The sequence below is a fragment of the Motacilla alba genome, chromosome 6 (assembly GCF_015832195.1).
Source record: "Motacilla alba alba isolate MOTALB_02 chromosome 6, Motacilla_alba_V1.0_pri, whole genome shotgun sequence".
Taxonomy (NCBI): Eukaryota; Metazoa; Chordata; class Aves; order Passeriformes; family Motacillidae; genus Motacilla; species Motacilla alba.
Window position 1 is genome coordinate 32,517,814 of NC_052021.1, and position 25,473 is coordinate 32,543,286.

Here is a 25,473-nt window from a genome sequence, read left to right on the forward strand (position 1 = left end):
CTAAGGAGAATCATCCACTCAAGCAGCCCTGCTCAACAAAGCAGGGAGAGAAGGCTCTGTCCAAAGGGCTTGGAAGCATTTAGCCAGGAAACCTTTGGTGGCCTGGGATCAGAGCCAAAAATCTGCATTCCCACTGACGTGCGTCCCCCTTCCAGTGCCATGCAGAGGTGCAAGTCACGCAAAGTGGGGACCATGACTGCTGTATTCTCTGGAAATAACTGTGAAACATCTTTTGGGAATCTGGGCTAGAAGTGACTAAACAGGGTGATAGCAAAAAAGAAAGGCTAGAGCATCTTACATAGGAATCAATATTTCCTCTAAAGTTGATACAGTTTTGGCAAGGGTAAAATTGCTGGCAAAGCATAGCCTTGAAAGGTTTACGAACAGCAAAAAAACACATTTTGGAGGAAGAGACAATTTATACTATTTATTTTGATTAGTAACATTCCCTGGATTTTTTTTTTTTTTTTTTGCTGTGATTTACACTTCTCAAGGAGAAGAAGTAACCATATGGCAATACAAGGGCACAAGCCTGTCTTTACCAGGGATCTGGGTACACTGTGGGTAACCAACCCTATCATGCTCTGGGAACCTCTTAGAGTGACAGCAAGGTGACTTCAAGACCTGTTTTTCGCATGGACAGCGATGACAATCACAAGTAGGAGGCCATGAATAGTCAAGAGGATTTAGGTCTGGTTAGTCCCAACTTGAGGCAGAGAAGATGGACTAGGCCAGCCTGCAGGAATGCCTTTCCCACCCTGTAGGGCTTGAGCTCTTAATTGCCTTTCCCACCCTGTACTGCCTGAGCTCTTAATTGCCCATGAGTGGCCAGAAGTGGACACACAGTTTTTCAGCAGTGGTGGGACCTCATGGCTCAGGCATTTGGGATTGCTGATTGCCTGGCCAGAAAGGAAGGCAGCTCTGGATGCACCCCAAGCAGCTGAAATGACCCCATCTTTTGTAACTCTAACTTAAATTAGAGTTAAAAAAGGTACTTTAATTAACTTCCAAGTAAAGGCATTCATACAGCAGCCATGACTTCCAAACCCATGACCTGAGGTGAACTTTGTGTTCTGTTAATAGCTCTGCAAACCACTGAGGAGACACTGGGTACCTCCTCTCACTGTGGAAAGAAAACCTAAGGGCATTTCAGCCCGCCCAAGCTTAGGCTTGTGGCTCTCACACCCTTGATCCCTGCAAAGCTGGAAGTCAGGAGGGTGACTTTTGCAAGAGAGGGTCCTCCCATCACCCATCTCCTCACAGCCAGTCCGGAAGAGATGAGGTATCTCCCTCAGTCACTGACATGCAACACAGGGACCATCGAGGCCCACACCAGATGGACAAATAGCCCACAAAGCAGACAGTGCCTCATCTAGGTAAAATTAAAAACAATTAAACAGGGAATAATTTAAAAACCCTTTTTATTTAGACCAACACAAGAGCTAGATAGGATTTATGGGCTAAGTTTTTTGGTTGGAAAGCCAGTGTGTACTTTAAAGTATTGTCAGAAACCGAGAGGATACAGTCTGGAGTACTGTGTTGGAATAATTTGTAGAACTGCATGAGACAGATTTTTTTTAAACCAATTACTTCCCATCCATTCAGGGACAGATGAGCCCCCAGCTAAAATTCCTTTTCATTCCGATGCTTGTAACGATGAAGATGAAATGTGATTTTCCTTCTAACAAATGCTCCAAAAAGCAAAACCAGAAAAAGCATGTGTTCCTCTGTTATGGAAAGTAGGTCTCAGCATGCTGGAAATTCTGTGTTTTACTTACTTTCTACCACAAATGCCCCATTTTTAAAGAAATGAATAATGTAATCATTTTCTCTGATTTATGTTTTCTTTTCTGCCTCATTTGGCACTAATGCTGTGTTATTACAAGAACAACTGGTCTCTGCAAAAAGAATGATCTTTAGATTTCTTATCCAAAACCTGTGAAGTCATTGGGACTGAACTGCAGAGAAAGGCAGAGAGGCCGTGGACATGAGCAGCAGTTGAACACCTTTCCCACCAACCAGGCAGATTTTTCCGTCATGTCTCCCAATGACACAGAGCTGCGTTTTCCAGCACCTTCCCAAACAAAGCTCTCCTCCAGGCAGGGTGTCAAGAATGTGACTGGCAGTTTTCAGAAACGATAACGAAACGTGGGTCAAACAGGGCTCAGCAGAGTCCCACGAGCTCAGTCAGAGCCTGGGGACGTCTTCGCTGCCGAGCATCCCTGGGATTCGACACGGCCGCCTGCACCCTCATCAGCATCAGGATCGCAGCAGTGCTAACGAGTGCCACAGCTCCCGAGCCCCCGAGGCTTCAGACGTGTGCTGGCAAGCCGAACAGCAGCGAGGAGCATCTTAACAATGAACTTGGAGAAGAATCTGCAGGGAATTAGTGTCAGGCATGTGTAAAGAGGGTTACTTTTCCCATCTCCAACACCTATAATTACATCTCAAAGGTGCTAATAAAATCCAGTGGTTACAGTGGGGTTTTTTTTTCTCTGTGTGTCAAAGTTAAGCATGCTGCCGTTACGCCTAGGAAAAAATCAACTTTCTTACACTTCAAATGGCCACGCAAGCAGCAGAAGTGATGACGGTGTTCTCCGCTGGGTCAGGAGGGCTGAGGTGCGCTCCTGGCTCCCGGGGGCTGCCCCGGCGCTGCCGCCTCAGAGGTGCGGGGCGTAGAAGGGGCCGAGGTACGCGGGGCCCAGGAAGGGTGCGAAGGGGCCGGCGCCCAGCGGGAAGGGGGCGGCCGGCGGCACCAGCACGTTGGCAGCGGCGGCGTAGGAAGGGAAAGTCTGGAAGGGCAGAGCGGCGGGGCCCGGCGGGCTGGGGCTGCCGCCGCTCGCCGCCGCCGCCGCGGGGGATGCTGCGGGGGCCGCCCCGTCGGCGCCCGGGTGTTGCTTCTTCCACTTGGTGCGGCGGTTCTGGAACCAGATCTTCACCTGAGTCTCGGTGAGGCTGAGGGACAGCGCCAGGCTGAGGCGCTCGCAGACCGACAGGTACCGCGTGGCTCGGAACTTGTTCTCCAGGGCCACCAGCTGCTCGTAGGTGAAGGCGGTGCGCGCCCGCCGCGGCTTCCCGCAGCCCGGCTCTGCCCGCCGCCGCCGGCCGCTCCGCGGCGAGCCCGGCTCCTCCGGCCCGGGCGGGCTCGCTGTCCCGGTCCCGTCCCCGCTCGGGTCCTCCTCGTCGCGCTCTTGCCCCGCGTCCTCGGCGCCGCTCTCCGCCGGGGCGTGCGCATCTAGGTGAGATCGCGGGGATCGTCAGGGGACAGCGCACCCTCCTCCCGTTCCCCCTCCGAACCCCGCGCTTCTGCTCCCACATCCCTCCCTCCCCCCAACATAAGGGCAATCACTAAAAATAAAATAAACGGGAGAAAATTCCGCCCGTCGTGCGAGACCCCCCTCCCCCGCATCCCCCGCTGTGCCACCGCATCCGCGGTGGGGAGGGGGGAGAGCCGTCGATATGGATTTCTTACCAATTAAAAAAGAAGTTATTAAAGTCCCCTTCTGAAGCGAAATAAATCCCCTCCCCCCCCTCCCCATCCCTGCGCTAATGGAGTTTCAGATTTGCGAGGGCCAGATCGATAGATGTCATCTATTAAAGGTAAGTTTTAATCGAACAATATTAGGATCAGGCCGGGGGAAGGAGGTTTGAAGTGGGCACCTGCAAGCTGCGGGGAGGAGATAGGCGGGAGTCGGTAATAGGATATCGATCACCGGGAGCTAAGGCATCCTCCGGTGGGGACGGGCTGAGCAATTACCCAGCCGGCCGTCCCGCGGGCCGGGGCATCCGACCGCTGCCGCCCCGGGGAAACGGAGCGCCCGGGGACCACCCTTGCTGGGGGAAAGAAACCCGTGCGGTGCCTCGGGAAGAGCCGCGGCCCGCCGGGCGCCGGGGTGGGGCGGCGGCGCGCCCTGATGTGCGCCCTCCTGCTCCGGCGGCAGAGGATGCTCCGCACGCCGGGCGCCGGGCAGGGCACGCAGATATCGAGAACTTTTCCATTTTCATCATCAAGACTTAAAATCCAGTTCCAGCCCCCCTTCCCTCGCTCCTGCGGGACCCCGCGCGGGGAGCGCGTCCCGCGGGGCCGAGGGTCCCCGTGTGCCGGCGCCTCCACCTGCGCGCCCCGCCAGCGCCGGCCGGAGAAACGCGAGCGCGTTCCTACCATGTGCCTCTAGTTTATTCCTCCCGCTGCCGGGAGCAGCAGCGTCCTTTCCTACTTCAACTCTTCCCAAACTTTTCTCCCGCTCGCCCGAGCGGGGGGCGCTGCCCCAGCTCCCCGAGGCCGGTTCGCGTCTTCTGCTGAATTTCTGGGGGTCCAGGATGTCTAAGATGGAGAAGGAGATTTTATGATGGATGGGGGCCGCCTTGGCCCCGCGGTCCGGGCATTCCGGCATGCCACCCCACCCTCCGCGCTTCCCGGAGACCTGCTGGCTCCCAGCGCGGAGCCGGCGGAGCGCAGCGCCGGGCGCGGAGCGGGGCCGCTCCGGAGCCGCACGCTCGGCGCTGGCGGCGCGGAGTGAGCGCCGGGGAGGAGGGTCGGCCGGGGAGGCGGAGGGGCCGGCGGCGGGGTGGGGGCAGAGGAGGGGGCAGCGCAGCCATTGGCACGCCGCCCCCGCGCCCCCTCCCCGCCGCGCTGGCTCCGCGGGGGCGCAGCGGGCGCCTCCCTCCATCCCAGCCTCTCGGCGTCGGGGCTTTCCCGTTACCTGCCCCGGGTTGGGCAGGGGGACGTGCAGAGGGGGCGGCCAGGAGCCCCTGGTACCGGATCCGGGACCTCCGCTGGAGCAGGGATGCGGTGCACCCGGCAGCCCGACGGCAGCTGGTGTCCCCCGGGGCCCGGAGAGCCACCGGCTGCACCTGTCCCCTCGTCCTCCGCTGAGCCACCTGCAGCTCTCCCGGTCAGTGCGGGTCCAGCGGGGTGAGCCTCGCGTTCAGTGGGACCCAGAGAGGAGGAATGGCTCCTGCATCTCTCTCCTGCACTGGGCAGGATCCAAGCTCCAGGTGCTCCCTGTGCCAGCAGCCGCTGTTTGAGATGTGAAGCCACTGCCTGGTCCTCAAGGAGAAAGGAGCAGCTTTTCCTTTGGGAACAGCATGGGATCAGTGTAGCTCAGACTCTGGGCCACTCCTGCAACTCTCCCATGGTGTTCACACTGTTCCCAGTTAGTAGGCAGGGAAACTGAGGCCTGCCTGTGCTGGAGGAGCTCACACCCACTGAGCAACCCCCTAACCAGCCCTCCCTGTCTTGGGGGAAAACACTTCATTGCCTGTTCACACTATGACTGGGACAGGGGAGGCGACAGCAGGCCAAGCCTCCCCGCTCTGCACCAGCCCTGTGACCACTTCTAGCCAGTCCTGCTTATGGAAAACATACTTGCAGTGTATTTCTGCACACCTGTATCTGTTCAGGGGGATGCTTTTCCCTCTCCTTCGCATTTCAGCATTTGTTGGTGCCACAAATCATGAGATAGATTGGAGAAAGGCGCCCTTCAGCCAGGGAAGGCAGCCCTCAGTAGGAATCTGCTGCTCCACCTGCTTCTGTTCTAATGGAGAGATGCAGAGCACTGCCCTCCTCCTCCTCTTCATCGCTGTCTCAGCCTCAGCAGAATTGGGCTCACAAATAATTCTTGGTATAGGCCTTAAAGATAAGAGGAAAGCAAGAAGATGAGATGATGATGTGCAAGGGTGATGTGATTCAAATAACTGTTACTGTTAATTACCTAAAAGCCCATTTGGCACCGGCCTCTGGGGTAGAATACCACAAGAATGTAGAAGAGAAGGGAGCTCAGACCTGAGGAGTTTGCACTCACAAGCTACAGGTGGCTAAAGCTTGGTTTTGGGGATGTGGGAGGTGGTGAACCGGGAAAAAAATCTGGTATATATAAGACTACAAATACTTGTGTTTGAGTTGTTGGGTTTGCAGGAGCTGAGAATGTAAATTGCAGCATTGAAATGAATCTGTGAGCTACAAGACGTTTTCAAATATCATCAGTTTCGCATGTATATACAACCTACAAACATACAGGCATGTGGAAGGGCACATACTCATGGATTAGTTCCAGCACTCTGAAGTTGGTCCGTTTCCCAGCTCAGGCATTAAAATTCAGCCCAAGTGCTGTCTTTAAATTGCTTTGATGCTAGGTGGGTTTCAACCCTGACCTGTCCTGACGGCAAGTGATGGCTGTAACAAGCTGTGGATCAATATTCATAGCGGGTGTCCTGCACTGATAACACTATCCAAGACAATGTTCACTATCACTGCAGACAGCTGAGATATTGTGCCATTAGTAATGTTGTTTTAAATAACCTGATCCATTTCTGAGTCTATTTAATGAATTTCACAGTTTAGATATTATCTTTAGGGAGAAGCCAGAGGCTATTCCAGGAGCGGTGATGCAAATCAATGCTGCCAAGGCTCCTCTGCTTTCCTTAAAACAAAACGGACTATAATTCCACCACAGCTCCTTATACATTCTGGGAGTCGTGCCATGCTATTGATGGCATTAGCGACGAGAAGATATTTGGGAGAAAACAATATTATCCGTAAAGCTGATAACATCTTATCTGCGATTGTAAAATTCTTTACATGACGACTCAGTGGAGGTTTTTTTTCTCGGTTGTCATATGAACCACAGAATGGTTTGGGTTGGAAGGGGCGGTAAAAATCATCTCATTTCACTCCACCGCCATGGGTGGGGAAGGGGCGTTAAAAATCATCTAATTTCACTCCACCGCCATGGGTGGGGATGCCACCCACTGGGGCAGGTTGCCCCACGTCCAGCCTGGCCTCGCAGGCTCCCAGGGCCGGGGCAGCGGCGGTTTCAGCGCGCTGTGCCCGTGCTGCGGGCCCGGGGCGGGCTCGGGGCGGAGCGGAGCCGGGACTGCATTTCCCGGCAGCGCCGGGCGCCGAGCGGCCGCGGCCATGGCGGAGCGGGGCCGGGGCTGGGCCCGCGCCGTGCGGGGGCTGCTGCTCGATGTCAGCGGCGTCCTCTACGACAGCGGAGCCGGCGGCGGCGTCCCCATCGCCGGCTCGGCCGAGGCCGTGCGCAGGTGGGTGGGTGGGGGGTGGCCGGGGAGACCCGCGGAGAGGGGGACGCGGCGCGGGGCCGGGGCGGCGCGGTCACCGCCCGGGCTGGTGCGAGTCAGCCCCCGCTGCGCCGTGCAAGTGCCGCCCGGGAACCGCGAGCTCCGGGGGCAGCTCGGTGCTTTTGGGGGTTGTTGTAGTGAAGGGAGCCCGCAGAGCCTGGGCTGATGGCGAGGAGAGTCGGGGGCGGTGCGGCTGGCGCGTCCCGCGTGGTTCTGTGTTTGCTGGTGTCGCTGCACGTGTGGCAGGAGCGGGCAGTGTGTGAGAGAGAGATCTGGCACTGTCCCCTGGTAATCGTTTTTCAGCTATTGCTCACACTGGTGTGTCTGTAAATTGATTAACTTTGCTGTCAAATTAGCTGGAACTTGCAGCCCTGCGATGGAGAGTTTCTGTGCTGGGGTTAAGGATTGCCCAGCTTGGAAGTGACTCCAAAGCAAAGTGTGGTCCTGGTGAGGTACCCAGTGCCCGCAGGTAGGGAACGCCTTCACTTTTAGCTGGATGATGCTGTCCAGGTAACACGAGCTAAGTAACTTCAACTTAACTAACTTTAATTAATTAGGTTGACTTGCCAGCATGTCCATATCAGCCCTGCTTGACCAGAGGAGCAGGATGGGGCCAGGGGAGAGCAGTGGCCGCAGGGACAACTTTGTTTAAAGACAGGTATTGATTGATTGTGAATTTCTGGAAGAGCCTTTTGGCTCTCTGTGATGTTTCATTCACCTGCTGTGGAAAATCCAGATCTGTTTCACCTGGCGAGTGCTGGATGGGGCTTGGAACAACCTAGGGTAGTGGAATGTGTCCTTGTCCGTTTTGGGAGGTTGGAACTTTAGTGTTCCTTCCATCCCAAACCATTCTGTAATTCTGGGCTGCTGCATGCACCCCACTTGCAGTGTTTTAAATGTCTAAATTCTGAACCCTGTGAAACACTGACAGCACTGCTTGGTGAGCACCTCTGCAGCTTCTGCTCCCTGGGGCCACTCAGCACAGACACACTTGGGACGAGTGCATTATTAAGCAGGAAAACATGCAGGAAGAAAAACTGAATTCAATGTATTTAATCATATGAGGTTAGTTAAATATGTGCCTAAATGTTGGTGGAACCACCATGGAAAGGCAGAACTGGAGGAGATCCAAATGAAGTGGTGATACCAGAACTCTTTGCTATTTGCTTTATTTTTTTTTTCCTTAATTATGTGTTCATATTTCTTGAAACACATAGGATGCAAAGAAGGTGTTATCAGATGGATCAGAGTTCCCAGTGCTGTCAGAGAGCAATATTTGAAGTAAGTTTAAGCCTTATTGAGGCTCTTGGCCAGTTTCTGGTGCTCACCTGGCCAGGAGAAGCTGCAGGTGCCAGGACAGCCAAGGGGAAAGCATCATTCCCGGGAAATTCAGTGAAACTAGGCAGAGGGAGAAGTTGCTTCTATTGAAATCTTGTGGCCTGTGGTTCTTTCAGGGGACTGTGCCTGTGCAGAGCACAGCCTGGGACAGCCCAGATCCCAGCCAAGGGATTGTGCATGTGCAGAGCACGGCCTGGGACAGCCCAGATCCTAGCCAAGGCCTCCAGGCACGGCCAAACCAAGCATAAATAATAACAACTGCATAAATATTGTCAGAGATCAGATCATTCCTTTAGAAACCAGGACATGTTCAATAATACCTGTGTTGTGGTTCACCAGATGCTTTTGATGATGTTTTTTTGCTCCTAAATTTTAAACTTCAGGCTGTTATTTAATAACCTTTGTCACTGCATTTGCTGAACCTCCTGCATGGAGGCAACTTAAACTGCAGTCTAACAGTAACATCAGAAATATGCTGATGGAGCAGCAGTAAAACTCTGGCCTTGGGCTAAATGTAGGAAAATTTTCTCTGGAAGTCCTGGCAATGTCTAAGCCCTTTTTACCTGTTAGTCACAGGAAGCCCTCAGCAGTTAATCTGACTTGTCTGCCTGTCTGGAAGGGCTGCAGGGGTCTGTGAGAAGGGTTTGAGGTGTAATCCAGCAAAAGGCTCTGGAATGCTGTGCAGGGAAAGCTGGTCTCGTTTGGGCAGGATTTGGTGAGCAGTGCAGAAGCAGTGTCCACAGCTGTGGGAGCTGGGAACAGCGGAATGGAAAAGTGCCAGGAAGGGAAAAAAACCCCACCAAACCACTTTGTTCAGGTCATTCAATATAAGTGGTGAAGAACAATCATTTTCCTTGGGTAAAGTCAAGTAGCCTTATTTATCTGCCTATTAGGTTAGTAATTGTTCTGGCTCACACCATTTAAACTCTTTATTGACTCATTATCCTATTGCCAGTTGCTCATTAATATTTGTGTCTGTGTCACAGTTCAGCTGGATGGTTTCAAGCAGATGGATCAAAGCTAAAAGGAGCTCTTTTTAATTAATTCCTTTTTTTTAATCAATTAAAGAGCCATAATTGCAGATAGTGAGGAACCTTATAACTAATTCAAATTGCTGTGGTCCTCTGCTAAAGGAGCTGTCTAACATCTTTTAGTACATATATATGTCCAACAGAAGCCTTAAATACCATGATAAGTCAGGGTACAGATAAGGACTCTTACAAGAGGACAGCTGACCTGTTCTTTTCAGACTGTCTTGCTACATCACCTCCCCATTACAGCAATTAACTTAGTGTAACAACATACAGTACACTCCAATAAAAATTATAAGTAAACATACTAATTTGTCATTGGTTTCATGTGACTGAAGCTGTTCTGACCTCCTAAAACTACATTTTCTGCATTATTTATCTTGTTTTCAGCCAAGTTCTGCTGTGCAGTTATGTGAGTTTGTGTTTGTGAGAGCAGCAGCCTAATTTCTACCAGCAGAATTTGGCCTGGTCTCTATTTGTGATGGCTGCTTCCCTCTTGTTTGTTTGTTTTTAGCCAACAGTACAGTCAGATGGAGCAGAAACATGGCCAGAGAAGCTGATGGACACTGGAACACCCTGAGCAAGGTGACATTCACTGCTGTAGAGACCCTCCTGAGCAAGGCATCAGTAATGGTGAAACACTGAGTGTAACAGCTGGGAATGCTTTGTTTATTGCTGGTGTACCTGCAGCCCTGACAAATCTCACCTGTGAAATACTGAAGGCTTCAGTGTGCACTGAGAGGAGGTTGGAGGCTGAGAAGGTGAACCCCAGGAGTGTTTGTTGAGCAGAGCTTGTGTCCTGTGCTCCAGGGATAAGGTGAGTCTGGATCCTTGTTACTCATCCAGACTGTGGCAGCCAGGCACCGTTCCTGGCATCTCTGGAGCCAGGAATGTCTCTAAATTCTCCAGGGACTGTTGTTATCTTTAGGTGGGGATATTACAGCAGTGGATGGCTAAAAAAGCCAAAAGTGGCTCGGTAAGATAATTTATCCCTTTAAAACTTTTAAGACACAATGTTTCTTGATTGTTTAACTTACTGTGGCACAGTTTTTGTTGTTGTGTCGAAAAAGTTACACAAACCCCACCCATCTCTTCCCAGCGTGTGCAGTTCCCTGGCAGATGCTTTGGAGCAGATCAGAAAGCCCATGGGTGAGATCACAAGGGCCATCAGTGACTTAAAGGCTTCTCCTGGAGCCAGCCCTAACAGAGCCTCCGTGCCGTGCTGTTATTGCCTTAATCGATTTACACAGCATTGACACGAGGTGAGCTAGCTGCTTTTTATCTTACAAATAGCAGGGAGCTGGTCCCTTACAAGACAGAAGGTGGTTAAACACCCATAAAAGATGCTCAGCCTGTGCTCTGGCATTTGCATTTACGGCTGTGTGCTGATAGTGTGTCCATTAGCATATCCATATGAAAAGCACACAGTAGCTGGGGGTTTACAACATCCTGTTGTTGGGCTGGGATGGTGCATCTGTTAGCACAGCTTTCTACAGAGCCCTTGAAAAGGGCAGCGGAAATCTGGGGAGCAGGGAGGCTGGGGAGCAGCTGGACACTCCTGTTAAAATAAAATACCTGGAGAGTCTCACAAGGAGAAGATTGTGAGGAGAACAAGCGGAACTGGGACTGTAAAACAATTCAGGGTGTGGGGGTTCAGAGGAGGTGGGAGCTCACAAAGAGCCTTTTGGAAGTGTGTGTGCCACGAGGAGGAGGAGGAAATCTTTGTTGTCACAGCAGATAATGTGGCTTAGCACAGGCTGTGCAGATGTTCAGAGTTCCAAGGCTTGCTGTGCCTTTGGGACATTTGATAGAAAAGGAGTTGTTCCTCCTAGAAAGAGACCTTCAAGAAAAGTATACAGACCCTTGTGTAGATATGTTAGCTGGTTTTTGTACTTGACTCTCTTTGCACTTTCTGCCCAAAGAAACCCAGTGACCCGGTGTCACTGCCTCCTGAAGCAGCAGACACACAAAGAATGAAGCATTCTGTGTTGTCAGGTGCTGTTACCTGGCAGAGCCAAAAGGGGATCCAGGAATTGACCCTCAGCTGCACTCCAGTCTGTAACATCAGCTGTGGTCTCGGTTTTCTGAGAGCAGTGGGTGTTCCTAACCCATATTTGCTTTCCTAATCAGCAGTATTCATTATTTCTTTATAAAGATTTGTGTCCCTGGAGTTGTGGATGCTCACCTGCTTTCTGCACAAATTGCATGAGTAAATGCTGGCATTTTGGGAGTTTACACATCCTTAACCTTCAGGGTCTAAGAAACAGAATTCCTTCTTTACAAACAGGTGCTCTTTGTGTACCAAGTGAGAATTCAACCCTGTCAAAGATAACTTGGTTTTGAGTGAATTTCTAAAGGAGTAATTAGCAGCTTCATAGAATAGTTTGGGTTGGAAGCAACATTAAAGATCATGTACCCCCCTTTTTGCACAGAATAAAAGCTATTAGGGTATCATTCACTGTGTTGTCCATAAAAATATTTTGCTTCATGCAAATAAATATATCCCAGACCTGTTCATGCTAACTGAATCCCCAAAAATCTGATTTTTTTTTTCTTGGCAGCTCCCAAAGTGGAGATTTACCAGCTATTTAAGATCTGCCAGAGTTTACTTATTGAACCACTTGCTGTGTGGTTAAAGTCTTTTAGGTGTAATACATTAAGCTGATTTGGTAATCTGCAGCCTTAAATGCATCTTGTTACTGAACTTAATGGACTAGAGAGATTTTTCTTGTATTCTGCTTTGTGCTTCCTTTCTGCAAGTTCCTTTCAGAAGCATGTGTTATTTTTATTAAATACTGAATTCTAGATTTCACTGCTGTGGCATATTGCTGCCTACAAATCAATTGTCTTCCCTGCTGTTCAGGGAGGTGGATTATGATTTATGGTTTTGGATAATTTGTGCAGTAATTCTGGTATCCAGCTGTATTCAATGGCCTTTGTAAAGAATTCAGGACAAGAGGGACTTTTTGTTTTAGTGTTAAAACTTCCAGGATTTCCAGTTAAAACTTCCAGGATTTCTTTCTACCTCTGAAAAATCCTAAATTATCAAAACACCTGAACAAAGGCATTGGTGGGTGTTTAAAAGTTTGCTTTGAGCTACAGCTTAGTGATTTTTTTTTCAGTTTTTGCTGTCAAACGAGTCTCAAAGGGGTGTTTCCAGAGTCTTATAACTGTACCCATCCTTTTATCACCCTTGCCCACCCTTAAGTAACATTGGCCTCTTCTTGTGTGCCTATTAATCTGCTTTTTTATTCATGTGCAAAGGTAATGCCCTCCTATTTTTTAATCCCTTTTGCAATCCCTCCTTTGGATTGCCTCCAAATTATCCTCTTCTATATTTAGGGAGAGGTGAGCCATATGGGGCTGGAGAGGAAATTGTGCTGGGGAGATGGCAGATGTAGAGATGAGTTTCAGGAATGCAGGAGGGACTGGGGCCAAAAAGTGCTGTGTGTAAGGATTTGTCAGGGCTACGTGGAGCAGAAAGTTGGATCCCCAGAGAACCAGGGCTTTAATGAGCCTGGCTGTACTCAGGACCCATGACAGGACATCAGTGAAGGGAAACACCAAGAGGTCAGGGGGCAAAAGTGGCATCAGAGGTGTGACAGCAAGATTGAAGCAGTTTGGATGTGCTGTGATGGCAGAAAGCAGAGGAACGGAAAGTTTTGGGCACTGGGATGGAGAAGGAAAATCCTGGAGTTTTATCCGCAGTTCTCTGATTCCATTGCACCCACCAGGTTAAAAAACACCAGGGAATTCAGTGTTTCCATGGAATTAGGAGAGGCTTGTACCATGCAAGGATGGGCAAAGGCACTTACAGCCTCCTTCAGGCTTCTGAAGTAACGACTTTGCTGGAATGGCAGGAATACAGATTTGCAGAGAAGATACAGCACATTTTTGCCAAAAAGACTCTTTTCAAGCCGAGCAAATGTGCTCTGCTCCCACCAGGCATTCCCACAGCTGGACCCCAGAAGGGGTTATTGCTTTGAGCCAGAAAACCCTTTTGGATCCTAAGGTGTGTGTGGTGCTCCCAGGGAGGTTCTCCTGGGAAAAGCCTGCAGGATCAGGAGAGGTTCTACCTGGAGCACCAGCAGCCTGGCCCTTGCAGAGGGCAATAACAGCCCTGCCCAGGTGGGAGGATGGTGTTGCTGCACAAGTCCTGCTTTTGCTTTGTTTGGTTTGGTTGCAGGTGCTGTTGATTCCCTGTGTTTGAGGCAGGGTATCAGAGTGCTGGAAGGTTTACACTGAAGCACGGTGGTATTTGTCCACTGATGCAAAAGAGTCAAATAGCAAAAGTGCTCAGCATGCTTTCTTTTAAATAAAAAAAAAACCCCAAAAACTCTGAAAAACCAAAAGCAGGATAAAAAGCCAGTTCTGGAAATCTATTGTAGCACATTTCCAAACCCCTTTGAAGTTGCTGTTGGACAGTCTCCAAGCTCAGGTTTGTTGCCTGTTCCAGGGTTTTGCTTTCTGCCCCACTGCCCATCTGCACAGGCCCTCTGGCTGTGGGCTGGACTTTCCCCTTATTCCTGTCTTAGGAAAAACCTTCACTGCAAAAGACAGTGGGAAAAGATGGGAAACCTGAAGTTTAGCCTTATACCTTTTTTTTCACTTGTTCCAGCCATGTGCAGGATAATGTGAATTTAGGTTTGACGATTCCCAGTCTGGATTCCAGGACCATTGCTTTTCCTGTGGGTGTCACAACCTTTACATCATCTGAAAGAACAGATTTTGTGTTTTATGTGCCCAAAGGCTGCCCATAAAGGTTGGCAAGGGCAGCTGGCTAAGTCTGCACAAGGTCAGTGAGGATGTCCAATAATTGTCCTAACACTTTACCTGTTATGGAGCAATAATGAGAGTTTTTTTCATTATTTTCGGGTGAGTGAGCCTGGCAGATGCTGACAGCCAGCAGATGTGTAAAGTTCGAGGTGATTTGTAAGGGACCGGCTCATCTGACGCATGGTAATTGCACTGTGGGACATTGTCACTCAGCCCCGTGTCCTGCTCCAGCAGAACGAGGTAAAGGTCAGTTCAAAGAGCTGCTGAGGCTCCAGGGGCAGCTCAGGGCTGGAATTAAACCCCTCACATCCACTTTTCCCCTGGGCAGGTGCTCACAGTGTGCCTGGGGCTGGGTGGGTGCCCCAGGTGTCGATTTAGGGATTGTTTGGGTGGCCAAGTGGTTGTTTGGATCTGGAGTGGGCTTAAATCCCTCCTCTGGTAAGGCTGGTGTGGTAGCTCAGTGCTCACCTGTCCACTTTTAATTTGGGGCTTGGAAGTTTTTTTGGTGACTTTTTCCTTTGGTGTCTGTGTGCTGTGGCAGGTCCCTGGCAGAGCAGGCACTGGCAGCAGAGTGACACACAGCTGGAGGGGACAGTGGCCTCTCCATCTGCTCCCTGCTGCCATCTCTGTTCTGCCATCCCCTCCAAGAAGGGCTCTGACAAGTTTCTTTTGCCGCTTTAGCTGAGTTTGGCATTTGTCACACCCTGGAGGGTCAGGAGCTGCTCTGCCTGGCTCAGGTGAAGCTCCCCTGTTCCTGCTCTCGGGCATTAGGAGTGGTGTGAGCAGTGATGCTGGAAAATGGTGGATTTGGTGGAAAAAGTGGATTTGTCTGATGCTGAGCCTTCTGATGGCCCCAGACAGTGAGGGAGAGGCAGCCTTGGGATGTCCACAGGTACCTGGGCCATGCTGGGTCCCTGCAGCATGGGCAGCAGTGCTGCCTGTCCACGTGCCCTAATCAGGATCGATTTTCCTGGTGTTTGAGAGGGATCTTTATCACAGCCACGATGTGTGGAAGTCAGCTGAAGGCCTGATTGACTGGGTTTCCTGGGTGTGCCTGTGCTTCTGTAATGGACCTGCTGATAAATCTGTAATACTCTGGAGATCTCGATAAAACGTGTGTCATGTATTTCATCTCCTGCTGCCTCATTCTTCTGCACTTGCAGGTTCCTAATCCCTTGCTCTTTATCTCATAAGACATCACATTACAAATCTTGTTCTTCATTCTTCTCCTGACATCCCCACGCTTGCCAGCAGTGGAAGTTGCAGTGCCTTGCCTTGCTTTGCTGGGAGTGTGAGCAGTGGGTCAGTTCAGAGGCTGGAGGTTTCCCTTGAAGCTTTGCAGCCCTGTAGACTCACTGAGCACAGCATCACACCGGTGAGACACAGACCTTCAAGCCAGTTCCTTTAGCCTCTCCACGTGCAAAATCTGCCAGGCCAGGGAAACTGAACGAGAGTTTTGCTGTAAACATGATTGGAGGCAGGTTTTCCCCCATGCAGAGCTGTTGGTAAAAGCTCTCCCTAATTATTTAACTGTGAGTTAACAGTTGTTTGCTGGCCTGCAGGCTCTGCTCGCCATCCCTGTGCTGAGCATCTAGGGATGGATTCATCCCAGTGTGTGTGATACTGGTGAGTGTGACTGTTCTGTGCAGGGTTTGGCAGAGTTTATAGGGCTCTTTTCAGAGATGCTAATTGGGAAGGAAAAGGTGACTTTTCATTGGAAAGGTATATTTGTAGAAATAAGTCTTGTCTAGAGTTTTGTGGATTTTTGTTTTATTTAGTGTTCCAGGATGTTTTAAAAAGTCCTTTTCATGTGTCACCAGAGGACTCCCATTTTCTTGTCCAGCTTGGCATAACTCTTTGTAGACCTGATCCTGAAATTTCCTGAGCTCGTTTGTTGGGGTGGTAATTGCTGGTGGCCACAAAGGCATGAAGCAGTCTGGGATGTGTCCAGACTCCTCCTTCTTTTCTCAGTCCTTTCAGAAGAGTCACTCTGGTTTCCATCCAAAATGCTGAGAAGGAAGTGAAGTTTGTAGTGGAGGAAAACTGAATCTGTGCTTTCACTGAGCTGACCTGTGAGGGTGCTGGTTTGTCTGTGCGGGTCTGTGGTTGGTGTTGTCTCTGGATTCATTTCATTGACCTTTAGGAAGAGAAAAGGCAGATTCTAATTCAACAAATGTCTGCTTCCAGGCAGTTGTGAATCATGGGATTTCTTTTCCCTAAGAGTGTGCAGGGAGGCTTTGCATTTAGAATACTTTTTTTTACCCATGGCACACTCTATTAAAGTTTGTTGTGTATCCAAATTACACTGCTTTGCTTTTTAACTCCAGCTGAAACCGTGTCTCAAATAACAGATGTGGAATATTGTCATCCCACTGTCACACCAATTGTTCATTGTTCTGAGAAGGTCACATCATAATTCATTAACAATAATTATTCCCTGGGTACACCCTGCACTTCTTCACTCAATTGCTTCATTAACTTGAGAGTGAATCTCACATTCAGTGCTCCAATCAATGAAGATATATTTATAATGTACAAGTGGATGATATTAGTTACAATATATTAACTGCCTAATTTAAAAGAGAAAAGCTATCTTTATGAAGGGCAATTAAACACTAAGTGTAATTGATAATTCACATATCTGTGATTAGGAAAGACAAATAATAAGAAAGAAATGAATCACCAGCATTATTAAAGAAGACACTGGTGTGAGTTTTGATGAGCAGAAGGGGCTCTCTGGGTCACGACCAGATTTCCAAGAATCCTTTGATGGAAAGTTCGTCATCAGATCTGTTGTCTCGAGGTGGCTTTGGTGTTTGCACCACCCAAGTGGGATCATCTTCCCTACAAAATGGACCCAGCATGTTTTGTTGTCTTGAGAATCGGTGCAGGGACTTCCTTAATAGAATAGTCCTTTTTTGTTTTGTTGCAAAGAGTCATAATATTTTATAAGAATTTATAAGCCTGGTTCCAGACTTACCTAAGTATCTGAATCTGCTTGTGCTCAGGTCCTCACAGATGGTTTTGCACAAATTCATATGAAAGCTGACAAAAAGTAGGAATTTTCGTGTATTAGAGGAGCTGAGTGAAAGTCCCTTAGGCAAATGTTTATTTTTTTATTAATTGTGGTACATTTTCAGTGCTTCTGATTTTCTGTGGCCACTCTGAAGTACATTGGCTCTCCAGACAGCTGACAGCTCATCCTTGGGGAAGAGGCTTTTTGAGGACATCCACAGCAGGTCCCCAGCTTGGGAAACAGAGCTGCTCAGAGGCAGAGGGCTTGCAGGGTATTCACAGAATGGTTTGGGCTGGAGGGGACCTTAAAGACCCCAACCCCATTCCACCCCCTGCCATGGCAGGGACACCTTCCACTATCCCAGGTTGCTCCAAGCCCTGCCTAGCCTGGCCTTGGACACTTCAGGAATGGGGCAACAGCACAGCTTTTGCAGAGTACCAGTCCACAGGAGCCATGTCCTTGGCTCTGGACACTCGTGGCTGTGTTTCCTTCCCCTGAGAAGCCAATTACCTGTAAATATTTATTAATGAATCAGTTAAAGTGCCAGATTTTTCAGGATGATCCACCAAGTAACAGCACAGGTGCTTTATGAGAGATTTAATGATAAATGTGACTGGATCCACCCCAGTGTTGATAAAACATCATTGAACTAACTGGCAGCTGCAGTGCCCAGAGTCAGGATTTCAGGTGCCTCTGGTCACAGCGAAGGATCCTGCTCCTGGTTTGGAATATCATCTTCACCTTTTCACAGAATGACCAGGTTGGAAGAGACCTTCAAGATGATCGAACAGCTCAACTCAACCCTGGCACCCAGTGCCACATCCAGGCTTTGTTAAACACACCCAGGGATGGTGACTCCAACCACCTCCCCGGGCAGCCATTCCAGAACTTTATCACCCTTTCTGTGAAAAACTTTTTCCCAATATCTGACCTATACTTCCCTCGAGGCTGACACTCCTGTCTCATTTCCCTCATCAACTTACCCCCTCTGCTGCCTTCCCTCCACAGGATCAAAGCCTCTGGGCTGAAGCTGCAGCTCTGCACCAACGAAACCCAGGCGACCCGGGAGAGTTTTGTGAGGAAGCTGCGGGCCATGGGCTTCGACATCTCGGTGGCGCAAGTGACGGCGCCGGCGCCGGCCGCCTGCCGCCTCCTGAGGGAGCGGGGCCTGAGGCCACACCTGCTGGTGCACAACGGTGGGACAGCCCTGGGGACACAGGGAGGGAGGGGGAGTGCTCGGTTTCCCTCTTTGTTTTGGGACAGATGAGTAGGTGTCTGAAGAGCACTTGATTTAGACCGAGATTTCTTTATTTTTTCATGTATTGTTGGGAGTGAACGGAAGCGCGAAACTGGGGATTTGTTGCTTCCGTGGGATCTGAAATGGTGAGGTGTTGGAACCCTGGATGCTGTGAGTTTCAGACTTTCTGTGGTGACCCAGCAGGAGAACACTGCATTTGACCTGAGGCCATGGAGAAGGCTTCCAGAATGGAATGACAGAACTGGGATTGTGGGTGTGCAGTTTGATTAGAAGTGTGTAATAGCACAGAGCGGAAAACTTAAGAGTTCAAGGTTTTAGAATATAGTAATATTTATAAGGCAGGATGGAGGTTTTAGGGTGGAGGCTGGTCCTTCTTCTTTAGCTTCTTGTTCTTGACCTTCCTCTTCACCTTCTTCTCCATGGGTCTGGGTGGTTTTGTGTAATTGGATAAAAAAGTCCACATTGTGGGGCACGGGTGTTTGGTTATTGGGTTAAAAGTAAAAATAATTGAAGTGTTATTTTTAATTAGACATTAATTTTATCTTTAAAAGGCCTTGTAGAAAGAGAGATGGGGCTCCATTTTTGGTTTGTTAGAGTGAAGTGCTGTAGAACTCAGGGTTTGTGGGACTGTAACAGAGATAAGAACTAAGAAACATGATTCCAAACAAGAAACACCCTCTCACACATTTAATCCCAGCCTTGGCAGAAAAAAGAAGCAAAGAATCCACAGTGAGGGATTTGTGATTTTTTTTTGGTTTTTGCCTCCTTCTGTAGATCTTATCCCTGAATTTGCTGAGATTGATAAGACAAACCCAAACTGTGTGGTTCTTGGAGATGCAGCAGAGAACTTCACCTATGCAAACCTTAATGAGGCTTTCCGACTTCTGATTGGGATGGAGAAGCCTGTTTTGATCTCCCTTGGAAAAGGGTGAGTTAAGCTCTGGTTTTTTCCTCAAGTCTCTGCATTTTTTAATAATATCTTTAATGGAGAGATCAGTGTGGGCACTCCCAGCACCAACTTTTCAGTTTTTAGTCTGTGTGCCTGGGCTGAGAGCCTGATCTGATCAGGTGCCTATCAATGAAGAAGACTTATGGTGCTTCAAGGGAGCCTCAAAGCAATCATGGAGAGTTTGGATTTTGATGAGTGTGACCCCCAAATGAGTGAGAATTTAGTATCACAGAGGTGAGAACTGTTGGTTTAACTGCTGCCTGTAGGCACGTGTTCCCCTCTGAACTGAATATAAATTATTTTTCATAGTGAAGGAAACCCAAAGTTTCCCCAGGCTATGCTTGGGTAAAGAGCTGTTGGTGTAGGTTTGTGATGCAGTTTGGTGCTTTTGAAGTGGCAGATCTATTGTTTTGGTAGTTTTAATGTCAGACAGCATTTTTAATAATTCTCTGCCCATTAAGGGTAAATTTTGACCTCTTGCTTTCACACACAGGAAAAAATCCAGCCAGGGAGTTTGAATGTTTTCCTGAAAATAATGAATTAGATGAATTCTGAGATTTTAAACAGGATGTTATCAATTCCTGTGCTGAATAATGACAAATCCCAACAGGAATAACAGGAGTTATTCTTATCTGTTGCGTGATGCATGGGTTTAAAAGAGACTGTGCATGTTTATCTTGGGGAAAGTGCAGTGACAACTTTGCTCAGTGGTTCAATAGACTGTAATGGGCATGAAAACCCTTCTTAGTTTGTGGGTTATTGATCCAGCTGGGCAGAACTTATCAGTGGGAAGGAGCACTTAAATTCATTGTGCTGCCTTACCTGACACTCTAATCCTCCAACAGGGCTGAAAAATCCTTACTGTTTCTCAGAAGGATAAGGAGAAAATGTTGAGCCAACAGGAGACTGGCTAATGTACATAAAATAATCCAATTTTCTGTTATGTAATACCATATTTCAAAATTAAATGTAGAACCAACCTTTTCTTAGGAACTGTATTGTCACCAATGCAAAAATGCTTTGTACCCTGTGCATGTAAAAGTATTTATTTGGTCATTCATTGATAGAAACAGCTTTTTTCCTTACTTCTTTGAAATATTACTTTTTGTTAAAAAAATAAGGATTTTGGGATATTCAGAGCTCAGTTTTCACCAAGAGCATGTTGGTTTTTAATGGCTGATCATTGAGGCAATGGGCATACAAGTTCTCTGGTGAGTTCTCTGACTCGAAGGAGGGAGATTATTAATTATAAGAACTGTTCTCCTGACTGGAGAAGCCTCATGGATGCAAAGGGCCATCTACAAAACCCAGCTTCATTTTCAACCTGCAGAACCAGCACAGCTGGGTGGGCCTTAGCAAGGTGCCTGCCTTGGGCCAGCAGGGTGCTTTTGCTGGAAGTTTTAGTTCATTCCATAGAAAACAAAAAGTGTCAGAGTCACCGAAGCAGAATGCCCTGCTCCTGGAAATGGAGTGATTTACATTTAGCATCTGTTTTGGGCTGAGGGTGGGAATTGGCTTTGTAATTTCTTCTGTCATGCCACTGTCAGAAAATTAAGCTGTTTACGCCAGACTATGGAAGGTTAATGGCTGTTCCAGCAAAGGTCAAGTGGTCATTTTAAAGGAAGGCTATGCTGAATAATCGAAAATGGCAGAAGGATAAGGCATAAAATCTTAGCTGACTGCTCATCCTGCCTTTTTTCCTGCCATACAGAAACCTGTCTTTGCTCTGCCCAGAGCTTGGAAGACCTGCATGAATGTGAATTGCTGTTCCAGAAAAACTCTCTAAAGACACCTTCTAATTCCATGAGCTTCATGGCCATTGGGAGCATTTTCAGAAGGATCAAAATTCAGCTTGGAGGGCTTTTAGTGCTGATAAACAGGGTTTCCTGGTGTGGGAGGCTGAGACAGCAGTGATGGTCCTGTCTGGGGTGTCCTTGCAGACGCACTGAGGAGGGGTCACAGCTGCTTGGGGCCAGCCCTCATCTTTTACCTGCCAGGGCTCTCTGTGTCTGTGCAGTAGTGCACAGCCCATCCTGGCTCAAGCACACTGAAATCCCTTTGAACCAGTGAAGTTGTTCCCAGATGGGCATCTGGGATCCTTTCCCTGAGCACTGCACGGTCCTGTCCTTCCCTTAACTCCTGGTGTTAAACCAAGGCCTGGGATTTTCTGATTACTTGACTTTTTATGCAGCCATATGGACATCCATAAAGATCCAGAAATCATAAAATGTGGTTTCTTTGTCTTTAACTGCCAGCATTTTCATTTCATGGGAACTTTATCACTTTCATTTCCAGACGCTACTATAAAGAAACTGATGGGCTGAAACTTGATGTTGGAGCATATATGAAGGCATTGGAGGTATTTTATAGCTGGAATTATGCTTACTCACCCTGTGCACCTTGTTAAAAGAGTAACTGGCATAAATATGGGTCATCTTCTCTAATTACTCACCTTGGTGGAGGGCGTTTCCACACATTGAAACTCCTTTGCTGCATTCTAAAGTTAGGTGGATTAATTTCTTTTCTGCCTTTGTTCTTTTTTTTTTTTGGTTTTTTTTTTTTGGTTTAACTTTAACCATGAACTTTTTCTGTTGTGGTACTTTTATTGCAAGTGAGGCCCTTGAAAGGAGGAGTCAGACAAGAAAAAAGTGGAATATTGTGTGCAAGATACCCAGGAAATATTGTGTGCAAGATAACATGGATCTTCAGGTTTTCCAGGGTATCTGTTAGGCTTTTATTTGTCCAGGAACAAGCAAAAAACAGTTTTTTTCAGCATAACACTGATATTTAGTTGCAGGAAAAGGTAACTTGTAAAATCTGCTTTTTCAAGTGTAACTTCTCAAAAGCTGGATTTGAAACTCGATTTTTCACTTGGATCATTAAAGTCATGCCAAGTGCTTGAAGAAATCCTCTAATCTTTTAAAGGCTCTCCAGTACTTTTGATAGTTTTATATAAAGGATATTTGTTACATCTCTGAGAGTGATGCTCCTAGCAAAATGAGCAGTACTGAAACTGAGTTTGACGATTACTCAGTGATGGAGAATGTGAAAAATTTGTACCTTGAGGTGTTTCAAGAGCATTTTCTCTCCTGCCAGAAAACCTTAAACACTTCTGTTATCCAAATTCTCTGATGTTCACCTTCACCTGCTAATCCATTGTGTTATTTAAGGGCAAAAATCAATAATCACAAAGCTTTTATAACTGGAGTTATGGAGTTGAACAAATCCTTTTCCAATCAGCATTTTTTGTGTTTCTCTCTTTTTTTTCCTGCAGTATGCTTGTGATATCCAGGCTGAGGTGGTGGGGAAACCAGCAAAAAGGTTTTTTGAGTCAGCCCTGGCAGAGCTGGGAGTTCCACCAGAGCAGGTAAGGTTCAGGTGCCACGAGCAGGGGCTGTGCCATGTATTTGTGCCCACTGGTGCTTTTTCCCTGCTTTGCTGTAGCTTTGAAAAGTTACAAAAGAGGCTGAAGGAGGTTGTGACCAGGACTCAATGCCTGGCAGAGGCAAAAGAGGTGCCCTAATGCCTGGCAGCCTGCTTGGAAGACTGGTGGCTGCAGATTGATGGAATTGATCCCAAAATGTCATTTATTTCCTTGCTGTCACACTGACTACCTTTTTTTTTTTAGTAAAAGGGAAAGGCAGAAGTAAAATATTTTATCATTTTGGTGAATAGGAAGCACTGACTGACCCCCAAACCCCGTCCTGTATTTCTGGCTTTCCAGAAACATGCTGTGCTTCCTCAGCACAGCCCATTTTCCCCTCTCTGTCGTCGTTCCCAGCTCCTCTTTATTGATTTGTTGTTCTGTCACACAGGATATAAGGATGAGTATGAGAAGCCTCACAAACAGCAGTGAATTACAGCACAATAATTCCATCAGGGGGGTTTGGGTGACATTATAAACAACAGGAGTGAAGTTTGGGGTGGCTTGTAGATCCCTGGAGCCTGGAGATGAAATTATGGCCCTGTAATTCAGCATGTGCTTGGGTTTTGCTTTATTACAGAGTGGGGAGATGGAAAAGACCTCGTGGGCCATCTAATCCATCTCCTTCTCCATGCAGGAATGTTCCCTGCTCCACAGTTATTAATGTTTTGTCCACGGTAGTTTTCAGAGAGCCAAACAACTGTCAGTGCCCTGGGGATGGTGTTCAGCCCGGTGGGTCTTGGGGGAAGGCAGCTTTTCCTGAGATTTATCAGGATATTTCCCTTTTAAACTTCATCTCCTTATTTCTAGTTTTACTCTAGTTAACAACCAAAATAACTGCTTGGACATTTTCTCCATCCAGTTATCTTTAGAGTTGTTATCATTGCAGGAGGGTTGTTTTGCTAAAACTGTGGTTTAGTTCTGCTGCTTCCCTCCACTGCTTTTTTCTGTGCTCCCTTCAGTCTGTCCATATCCTCCCAGGAATAAGATAGCTCAGTCTGGACTATCCCTGGAACATCCCAGGTGCAGAACTGCTGTCTCTAAATCCTTGCCCCAGGAAACAAGCCTGGTGTGATGCATCGCCAGGCTGGCAAAACTGGTCCCACAGGGTGAGCCCTGGGGAGTGTTCCCATCAGCTTCAGGAGTGTTTGTTTTGGGTACAGAAAAGCAGGAATAGTCCCCAGAAGAGATTATTTACTCCTTCTCTGCTGTTTGCCCTGTCTGCTACTCGTGCCTGACTTTATATTTTGTCAGAGTTTTGGCTTTTTTTTGGTATTGTTTCTAATGGTGAGTGCCATCAATCTGCTGTGGTGATATGTCTAGTTTGTAGGTACAGTATTTTATATTTAGGGGGTTTGGAGATGAAGGGAGTGTGTGCCTAACCAAGGAGGAGTGCAGCAGACACCACTGGATAAAGGCACCAGTCACTCCATGCTTTCCACCATGGAAACAATCATCCACGCTGCTGGAGTCAAAGCCTCCACATGTGTAGGAGGAACAAATTCCAAACAAGCAAACTGCCTTAATTCTGGCATCTTTTGCTAACTTTTGAATGCTTGACCTTGTGGCTTTAATGTATTTTTGGAGAAGGATTTGCAGGTTGGTTTAGTTTGTGGTACACAGTAATAAAACCTCATTATTTTCAGTTTAAAACCTCAGTATAGTCACTTCAGTAAGCTCCTGTAATGCACTGAATTACATTTTAATCTGTCTCCTGGATGAATTCTGCATTTGCAGTAACATGACAGGGGCTGGTTTTACTTTCCTTTGCTTTTACAAAAATGTTTATTCCAGTAATTTATTCCACCTGTGGAATGCGTTTAATCCATACCATCATTAAACCATTTTGGATGAGCTGTGCTTTTGAAAACAGGCTACAATTTTCTTTCACTTGGCTTTTAATGAAAAATACCTTTTTAATAAAGCTGTCTCACCACAGTAATTTGAGACAGTGGCAATTCTGAAATTCCTCAAGCTGCTTTAATCAATAAAGTTATCACCAGTCATTTCCCTTGATAACTGCTTCTTACTGAGACCCTGACTTTGCCTTCTGCTGCTGAGATGTTTTCAGCCTGCACTTAGAATAAGAGGAACTCCCTAAAGTCCAATTTTCATTTTAACCTTTCCTCAATGGCCTAGAAATAACAGATTGCCAGTATTACTTTAATAGATTGGAAATTTAAACCTCTTAGAGGTAACCAGACCTATCTTACAATTCAGTGCTATGACAAAGAATAACACATCTTAAAGGTTACTGAAATGCCTAATTCATGTGTTTTAAGGCAGCTGTTAACAGTGGATGGTTTTTACAGCTTTACAATAAAACCTAAATAATGTTAAGGTTCTGGTAGTTTTATATAATCATAAAAAAAGTTCTCTCTGTAGCAAATTATCCTGCTTTAGTGGGAGTTATGGCAGGTCATACTGGAGTCCATAAACTAGTGGTAGTTAAGCAATTCCCATTGCTGCCACCTGCAAGCCTCAGGTGGGAGTTAGTGGTGCATGAGAGCAGGGAGAGATCACCCAGGGCTGGCACAGGGGACTGCTCCTGGGCCAGCATCCCCTCCTCGCCCACCAGCCCAACAGGGCCGGATCTTCCAT

At 47.7% G+C, this 25,473-nt stretch overlaps 2 protein-coding genes across 2 annotated transcripts in view; one reads left to right on the forward strand and one right to left on the reverse strand.

The window, feature by feature from the left end:
* Positions 1 to 1,791: 1,791 nt before the first annotated feature.
* On the reverse strand, positions 1,792 to 4,467 carry NKX1-2 (NK1 homeobox 2). Its single transcript, XM_038140992.1, has 2 exons — positions 4,163 to 4,467; positions 1,792 to 3,235 (listed from the first exon to the last, which is right to left on the reverse strand). Exons 1-2 carry the CDS (start codon positions 4,392 to 4,394, stop codon positions 2,661 to 2,663), a joined length of 807 nt encoding a protein of 268 aa, XP_037996920.1. The 5' UTR covers positions 4,395 to 4,467; the 3' UTR covers positions 1,792 to 2,660.
* Positions 4,468 to 6,879: 2,412 nt separating this feature from the next.
* Positions 6,880 to 25,473, forward strand: part of LOC119702295 (phospholysine phosphohistidine inorganic pyrophosphate phosphatase) — a 71,490-nt gene continuing 52,896 nt past the window's right edge. Inside the window, exons 1-5 of the mRNA XM_038140061.1 lie at positions 6,880 to 7,044; positions 18,250 to 18,437; positions 19,274 to 19,427; positions 21,744 to 21,807; positions 22,723 to 22,815. Coding sequence (XP_037995989.1) covers positions 6,917 to 7,044; positions 18,250 to 18,437; positions 19,274 to 19,427; positions 21,744 to 21,807; positions 22,723 to 22,815 — 627 coding nt within the window. The 5' untranslated portion in view covers positions 6,880 to 6,916. The remainder of the gene's footprint in view (positions 7,045 to 18,249; positions 18,438 to 19,273; positions 19,428 to 21,743; positions 21,808 to 22,722; positions 22,816 to 25,473) is intronic.

Coding starts and splice junctions, on each gene's coding strand:
- NKX1-2 (XM_038140992.1), bottom strand. CDS start 4,394: ATGCCGGAATGCCCGGACCGCGGGGCCAAGGCGGCCCCCATCCATCAT. Junction 3,236..4,162: donor GAATAAACTAGAGGCACATG/GTAGGAACGCGC, acceptor GATCTCACCTAG/ATGCGCACGCCCCGGCGGAG.